Consider the following 8489-nt stretch of genomic DNA (forward strand, 5'->3'; position numbering starts at 1 on the left):
CGGTGGAGGTGGCGGTGGGGGCGGAGGCGAAGGGGGTCGAGATACCAACGATGGCGATGGCAGTGGTGGCGGCGGTGGTGGCGGCAACAGCAATGGGGGTGGCGGTGGTGGCGGCGGTGGTGGTGGCGAGGATGGGAGAGATCGTAATGGTGGGTTTATCCGCCTTGGTGGAACTCGTACGACGGTGGCGGGAGGGTGGGAGGGCTCATCAGTAAAAACCATCACGATTTCTGTGGGTGGCTCTGCAGCTGAGGCAAGCGGCGGCGGCGGCGTGGCAGCCCCCTTCGGGGGAGTGTTCTTGACCCTGTGCGGCGTCCGAGGGGGGTGGCTCGGCGGCGGCGGCGGCGGCGGAATGGAGCCTGCAGGGATTCCAACACACTTCACATGCAAGGCGTTCCGTAGGGCCCTTCGTGCATTATGCCAGGTGCCGTATCCCATGCGTTGCATGCAAGATTCAGACACGGCGCGTGCGGCACCTTGACTACTCGCATGATGCCTAATGGGATACCTAAGGAATTCTGAACCCAAAGATCGTATAATTGTACGGACGTGGGCATTGAACGCGTGCCGTGCACCCTAAGATGGTTCATTTCCCCCCATCCCACCATACGAGTACCCAATCCGTACCACCCCAACAGCCCCCAAATCCAATACCAGACTCACTAAAGAGACGGATAAAGCCACATCACCAAGAATAGGAAGTCCGTACACCCGCATTCAGCGCCTCAGGGGCCACAAGCCCCAAAGAACCAGGTAAAGGATTAGGCGCACGTAGTCAAAGATGCAAACCCCAAGTTCCCCGAAGCTCCCCCTATCAGTCGTTTACTCCCCACCCCATCATATGTTGGCCACAAACCCACACGCCGCGGCACAGCCTAGCGCCTAACCGAAACCCACATGCCGCAGCAACGCAGGATTCCTGCAGACGCATGGTCGCGGTTGATTGGCGCCACTGGGCTCGTGGGATTCGGGCCGCGGAGGTCACTTTGAAGGTAACGCTGCTCCGCACGGATTCGGAGGGTCCAGGAGCCCGAGTGGTTTCGGAGCCGCTGGCGGAGGTCGCTGCATTAGTGCCGTTCCCTGGGCGCCGGATCCGGAGCAGGAACAGAGCCAGCAGGGACACAGCGCAGGGGCACAGCCGACACATATACATACATCATACAGAACATGACGCCCGACGTGGTCGATCTCATCAACCGCAGCAAAGGGTGGCGCACACACACACACGCGCGCATACAAGCGGAGGCCTAGCCGGGTGTCTTGCTGCTTTCGACTGCTGCAGCCCCTGCTGCTTCACTGGCCCCTCCATGGCAGTTTCATGGCTACGTCATGGCCCCACCCCCCGGTTCCCCCCGTGGTAGTGGGGCTCCCGGCTACCCCTTCCGACCCCAACCGGCTGCTGTCACAGTCACTCACATACCTGCGGTGAAGCCGCTACAGGGCGCCTGGAAAGTAATGTCATACGAATATGCCACGTTTGACGGGTCTGAGCCTCCCAGGTCCACCCGATTAGGACTGTGTGTGTGTGTGTGCGGGGAGGGGCCGTTCAGTTGAGGAGTAGGTTGCCAAGACACGAAACGGAACCCCAGATAGGAAAGGGACATGTATGATGTGTGAAACAGGGGGGTATATCTTCACCCGTGGCAGCTACCCTGCGAAATCCTGCCTTACCCGGTATTTCGGGGCACCCTCATCTAGTCACCCTAGTCAATTTCTCAGTGGATCCGCACCCACCACCAGCATCCAACGGAATCTGCCGGGTCAACAGCGGCCCAACTCCATTCCTGGTCGGCTCGCAGGTTGACTTTTCCCAGGTCACCACCGTCCATCAACTAGGGGCGCAATACCGTCCACCATCGGAAGGATATTCGACCCTGACAGGACTCGATCCGTGGATCTCCCGGGGTCAATGGTCGCGCGTTGCCAGTAGTGCCTAACCCATAAAGGGACATGTATGTGTGTAAAGGCTCCCTGATAACCCCCCCACTCAAAAGAGATCCCAAGGGAACAACGGCTAGACGGGGCAGGTCTCCTGACTCGGCAACGAACCAACAAAAGCCTCCAAAGAAGGAAAAGGCGCAGAGAGTTAGAAACCACAAGACCTCTCGCCGCCACCCTAAGACTACTGACCCCCCGCTCTGGGTTTGTCCAGGGGAGAAGCACTCAACCAAAGAAAAGTCAACGCACAAGTTCAACCAACACTGCGAGGGCCAAGGGCAGACAGGCGAAACCGCGAACGAGAAAACCCGCGGAGGGCGGCACTAGAGAAAAAGGCCCCTCCGCTATCATCTTGCCCCTCAAACGCCTCCGCTCCGCACGAGCCCTGCCTGTTTTAATGCGCTCGAACACGCTATGCCGCGCCTTAGCATATCTGACGTGTTGGAACACCGCACGCATCCCGGGGCCGCTCAGGCCGAGCACATCATCGCCCAAGGCCATGACATACACGTGCTTGGTACGGCACCGTCATCCCGCCCTCCCAACCCTCATCGCTGACCGTGACAACACCAACTTAAGAGAGATGGCGCTGTGGCTCCGGAACCTGAGTAGCTTCGTTCGTCCGTTCGTCTATGCATCAGCCAAAGAACCCAAACCTTCATCCTCCCCACCTAAGCACCCACACCAACACCCACACCAGCATTAATATCACCATCGCAGACCGGGGGGCCATTCCTTGGCCAGCTTTCCCACCGCCATCAACAATCAACCCCCTCACAGCTCCACCCCAACACCTCACCCCATCCCACACCTCTCCTCACCATTTGGGCCCCGTGTAGTACGGATTCAGGAACGTCCCTTCCGAGGCGGTCAGCAGTGCCAGCCTGGGATTTGAGAAGGACAGCTGCGGAGGAGAGGGGCGGAGGAGAGGGGCGGAGGAGAGGTGCGGAGGAGAGGTGCGGAGGAGAGGTGCGGAGGAGAGGTGCGGAGGAGAGGTGCGGAGGAGAGGAGCGGAGGGGAAGGAGCGGAGGGGAAGGAGAGGGAAACGCGGTATGGAAGGAGTTGTTCGGAAGAAAGCTAAGGGAGGAGTGGGAAAGCGGTTCGGACGGGGGATCAAACCCTGTAGGCCCTGTGGTGGCCCTGTGGCCGCTAACCCTACCGGGCCCCGAAGGCTATACATGCAGGGGCTTAGGTCTTTCAGGAAGAAGAGAAGCAGGAGGCACTTGGGGAGATGAGGGGGAGATGAGGGAGAAAGGGGAGCGGGGCATGCGTTACAGAGGGTAGCGCAGAACTAACGGTTGGAGGTGGTTGCAACATCGTACAGACTAACGTGTATTGTCATAGATGTAGCGGAAGTCCTTGTCCCGTAAAAGATACCGGCTTGCTACCTCCCTACTTGGTGATAGCACTACTGGCATCACATGGCAGGGCGGGCGGGTGGTGACAGCGGCTTGCTGGCGGGCTGACCGGTCACCTCCCGGCTGGCGGGCGGGTGGTTGCATAAGGACCAATCGCACAACGGTAGCTTCCCCTTAGAGCTAGACACGAAGAAATATGCTGTACGGGTTCAGGTGTTGCTGGTGAATCGGAATTGAAAGACGCGTGGGGATTTGGCGGCTCTGCCGGCCAACTGGAGCGGCTAATGAAATCCTATACAGTAGGGGCCCTGATGATACCTTATACTGGCAGTTCCAGATAATCAAAAAGGCGAATGAATGGAAGAGCCCCGGAAGAATGCTGTGGGGTAGTGCGGGCTTCGGCCTCTGACCACCGCTGCACTTGCAGTAAATATCCCCTTACCTGAATATGGTAGATCGCTCCAGGGCAAAAGCTTTTTATCACTGAGCCTTTTGGGTCGCGAAATATGAAAGATATTTCCCTGCAGAACAGTGGAGCACCAATTTCGGAGGAGGGTTGAGCTGCTGTGCGTTCGAAAGCTCGACCGATGGAACTGCTCCTTGTCTGAGAACTCGACAGCGGTGAAGCCTACGAGGTTCAGTCACATCGTTCGGCCAATGATCACCCGAGCTTACGGGTCGTCAATCGGAGTCTTATGATGGGGCGCATAGCCGTATGCCTCCTTCGGATGTTCTGTGCACTTGTGGCCGAAAGGGAAAATGTCACTGGGAGTATACCATATCCTTGGAAGAGCGTAGGTATTCCTAATGACAGTTGCTAGAAGTGCAAAGGCTGCGAATGCATTCATTCGTCGGGTGTACAAAGCGCTGGTAACACGGCAGAGTGTCAGTTTAGAGGCGCACACCGCCTGACACCAATAGTAGCCAGACAGCCCGACTATGAAAACGCTCGACGCACGCAAGCATAGGATTAAAAATACGGCAATTACGACGTGCACAGATAGCCCCGTCAGCCCAGCTTGCGGATCTGAAATCAAATAACGCCTTCTATTCCTGGTAATTATCGTTCTATATATGGAAATCAAGTAGTACACAAAAGTACAGCATTACTGTACTGGCTTTAGCAAAGGGAACGCTCGTCCCCATCAATGCTGGTAGCTGCAGAACTGTTATTAATCATAGTTAAAAAGCATCTCTTTGATTTAACAACAGGTATATTACAGAGGATGAAAGTTATGTTCGGATGCCACAGCAGCGAAAGGCTTAATTCGCCCTTCTGTTCAAGTAACTCGCCATTTAACGACCTAGTTGATTAAATAAGCATTTCAACAATATGAGAATAGTAATATTCATGAAACATGCAGTCTCGATGCTTGACCACGTGGGATTTGACGACTTGGAGCCCGGCTCATAAAACGTAGCCGCTTTCATCATTTGATCAACAGATAAAGTAAATTTCCGGCTCGACCGTTTTTATAGGTGGGCATAGATCGCATCTGCACACCGCAGTACTCGCTCGGTAAGCAGGCGAGCAGCCCGCATTTCCATCGATCAAGGCCACCATCAAGGCACTGCCGCCATGCCATAAATTGAGCAAAAGTAATGGCACAACAGTGGTCCTGTTGATGAAAGCCTCCCCATTCCTTCCGCTTACCAACCGTTACGAAAAGGAGGGCCATGGCGTTCCACAGCTAATAGCGCTCCATCTATTAGTGTCATGTATTTGTTCAAATCATAAATCACAGGAAACAAAAGGTGCGTCAGCCACTGGCCTTCTTAGTTATGCCAAACGATTTCAACTGCTACACAAGCGCCAGCATTTACAGTGCAAAATGTACACAAGTAATTCTACGCAAGCTCACAATCCCCTCTTTGACTTTTAGCCAGCAGCGAGCGCTGCGTCACGAGCAATCCGCGGCCAGGGCGTTCCTCTAACAACGCATTATGTCAAAAGCTCTAGCCATCTGTTATTTGTGGCATACCTTGTAGATCATCAGAGCGGCGCCAGGCATCAGCCGAGGCTTCCGTAACCTTGGAGGCCAAGCGAACCCCCTTACACCAGCTGTGTTACGTTAAGGCTTGTCACAACCAGTCATGGTGGTGTCAAAAGACACCGGATGCGATACACCAGAGAAGATGTAGCCATCCAGTGTACGACCCGCACTAATGTACGACGTCGCAAAAGGAAGGTCTTGAGAATAGATACGTGAACCCCGTTGAAGAGAAGCATTGAGAGTTATGTAACTGCTCTTGCACGTTACAAGCTGCCCCGCCATTGCTCCCGTGATTTCCCGTCATACATGTTTCGAGGTTCTCCCTGCGCCTACAGCCTTTTGGCTTCCAGTCTGCCAGCCCGTCGCCCATGGGCCCATCCGCTTGTATTCCCGCCACCGTCTCGTTGCTTACTTCATTCCATCCACCCACTCCTACAACCCCTTCCGGCCGAAGCCATGCCATTTCTATGTACTTCATTTCGGCGTCTTTGATCGAAGTCGCGTTAGGAAAATGAAAATGAGTAAGCGCGCTTGCGCCTTCTGAGGGGCCCTTTGCCGGCTAAGTGTGTATGTTGTTACAGGGTGGTATAGCTTCACCAGCGGCCCCCTTTCCCGAGGCAGTTCCCTGCTCTCCCCTGCGAGAGGGGCACCCTAATCCGTTAACCCCATCCGACTTCAATATGTATTCATCACCACCAGCATGAATCAAATCTGGCGGATCAACGGCGCCTCAACTTAGTTTCTGGTCAGCTCGCAAGTTGATATTAACACGTCCTATACCGTTCATAAGATGGGGGCCCACCTCCTACTACAACACTCGCCAAACTCACAAGGAGTCGGCAGGCGGATTTGAACCTGGACACTCCGGGAGCAGAAGTCAGGCCTTAATCTCTGCCAGCCGCCTGCCTGGCTAAGTGTGGATATGGAGCTCATCTTTCACCGATAGGTCACCCCGTAGTCACCAACTTCGGGCATGCCCAGTTGCACAAGCGTTAATAGATCATTTATCCTTGTCAGTCAGTGGGTCGAGGCATGTGTGGCTGGTGTCTGCCCCGACGGATGTTCAACAATGTGTTTAGGACGTGCTGATCCTAGCCACCGTTAGCACCATGGATTGTGGTCGCAGATTTCTGGCGGCTGCGATAAGGGCGAATGCATCCAGTGGTCGGGGTATGCATCTCCTAGAGTACTGGGTGTGCCTGAGGAGCTCTGCGGCTCTTGGTCTGCCTCCTGAAGGACGGTCAGGTATCGGTCCTAGACACCCCATCCTTCGTGTCGTTCGGGACGTCCTCTTGTGTGAAGCTCCACATGAAGCTATGTTACATACTTAGATATTGTTACATTTTTGCTTCCTCAGTAATACTGGTGCCTTGGGTTTGCATGTGTCTTAAGTTTTCAGCGGCGGCTTGCTGTTGCCCCTAGGGTTGCCTCTCGTGAGGACACATACCTTCTGTCGCTTCTTGGGAGTAGGGGCCTACAGGCTACTCCCCTCGTTGAGCGGTGGCTGCTGGGGCACCCCATTCAGCCTCTTAAGCTTCGGGATGAGCTGTATTGAGGTTCAAGGTGTGCGTTCTCCTCTCAAGGTTCCCAATGCAGTGCACGGTAGGTTGTGGCTCTACTCTGGGGGGTTATTCCTTTGGGTCTGGGGCTCGCTGTAATACCCACTACTGCTGCTTCTACCCCGAGATGTAGCCCAGGGGGCAGCGAACATTCGCCACTAACATTTTCCCGTTGCTGAAGCCCTTCTTGGGGGTTGGGTGTCCCCCGCCTAGGAAGTCCCCCTCCTCCCTGGACGATAACCTCACAATTTACCATCACGACTGCTCTAATCATTTATGGGCGCCGTCATCCATTACCAGATATTGGCAGTTCGAGGGTACGAAAGGACCACGGACAAGTCCAGGAATAATGTCTAAATTAGGAAGCAAAGAACTTCTTCTTCTTCGGGGTCAAAGCTTTCCAGTATTTAGCTTGGATGGATGAATCAATACATGAATAAGATACAGAGGATTCGACCAGTGGAAGGGAAATTAGGATTACGAAGCTGCATGGGACAAATTGCGGCTAGTGACGATCAAAAGTCATTGCAGCAGCAGGACGGCATAGTTTAGCACACTTGCATGCGTTTGCACCGTTGAGGACTTGAGGTCGAAATACGCTCAAGGCTCCGCTGCTGATATGCTGCTCGCCATCAGTGTTTTTTCCAAAGTTGGAGCCGAGGTTTTTGTAGCTTAGCGAGCGATAAGACTTGTCCTTTGGTGTGTTGCTTGTCGCAAGTGGTTGGGGGCCCCTGCGCCCCCCTAGACCCCCCGTTGAATAACCAACACAGTGCTGCCGTACTGCATCTGGGTGCAAATCCCTTCCTGACCCAGGTGTCCATCCGGTCCACGCAAAACCTCTTAGTGTCTTGTCTCAGAATATCGTTGTCTTGCTTTTACACAAAAATGCTTCGTGCAGTAATGCAACTCTCCTCAGTTCCCACACTCTTGGTTCGTAAACCCACACACTCAAACTGCAAGGACTGTCTCTCTCCTCAGCTCCTATTAGCTCCCCCCCTTGAGTACCCCGACAACGATTTCTGTTTGTGGCCAAGATGGTGAACTTGCCAGTAAGCTGTGGCGAAGGCTCCAATAGCTCATTTGCCTCGCGATTGACTGCTTCGTTAACGACGTGGACTTTGTTCAGAGGCTCTGGAGTCCCACCGTCTCCACAAAGTTTCTTAGTTGATGGCCTTCCGCCCTTGTTAACGTTTGGCTCAGCTACATTCCTGTACTTTGCAGCATTTGGGCCGTCAAGAAGCATCCTATGCTTTTCTGCGACATCCCGTTGGCCAAAATTATTACTAAAACATACACCTTTGAAAATTATTCGTAATAGATTGCCATGTTTGGCCCGTAAGTGCCGGACGGGGCGAGCGAGGATATACGGCGCCTTCGCACCATATCGCTCGGTTTCGCTTCCCGAGGGAATGTTTTTTGGGCGGGGCCCCAGCGCGAAGCGCCCAGGGGGGCCCCGACCTGTAGGATTGCCCATGTCCGTGTGCGTGTGTGTGTGCGTGTGCGTGTGCGTGTGCGTGTGCGTGTGCGTGTGCGTGCGCGTGCGCGTGGCCATGGGCGTGGGCGTGGGCGTGGGCGTGGGCGTGGGCGTGGGCGTGGGCGTGGGCGTGGGCGTGGGCGTGGGCGTGGGCGTGGGCGTGGCG

General features: G+C 54.8%; 2 protein-coding genes across 2 annotated transcripts in view; one reads left to right on the forward strand and one right to left on the reverse strand.

The window, feature by feature from the left end:
• Positions 1–221: 221 nt before the first annotated feature.
• VOLCADRAFT_100245 (uncharacterized protein) lies at positions 222–4144 on the reverse strand (the record flags this gene model as incomplete). Its single annotated transcript, XM_002958883.1, has 7 exons — positions 222–304; positions 898–1080; positions 1421–1515; positions 2760–2842; positions 3098–3160; positions 3739–3817; positions 3972–4144. The coding sequence occupies 7 exons, from the start codon at positions 4142–4144 to the stop codon at positions 222–224; spliced, it is 759 nt and encodes a 252-aa protein (XP_002958929.1).
• Positions 4145–8321: 4177 nt separating this feature from the next.
• Positions 8322–8489, forward strand: part of VOLCADRAFT_100246 (uncharacterized protein) — a gene marked incomplete at both ends in the record, with an annotated part of 3449 nt that continues 3281 nt past the window's right edge. The window contains one exon of the mRNA XM_002958870.1: positions 8322–8477. Coding sequence (XP_002958916.1) covers positions 8322–8477 — 156 coding nt within the window. The remainder of the gene's footprint in view (positions 8478–8489) is intronic.

Source organism: Volvox carteri, assembly GCF_000143455.1.
Source record: "Volvox carteri f. nagariensis unplaced genomic scaffold VOLCAscaffold_110, whole genome shotgun sequence".
Taxonomy (NCBI): Eukaryota; Viridiplantae; Chlorophyta; class Chlorophyceae; order Chlamydomonadales; family Volvocaceae; genus Volvox; species Volvox carteri.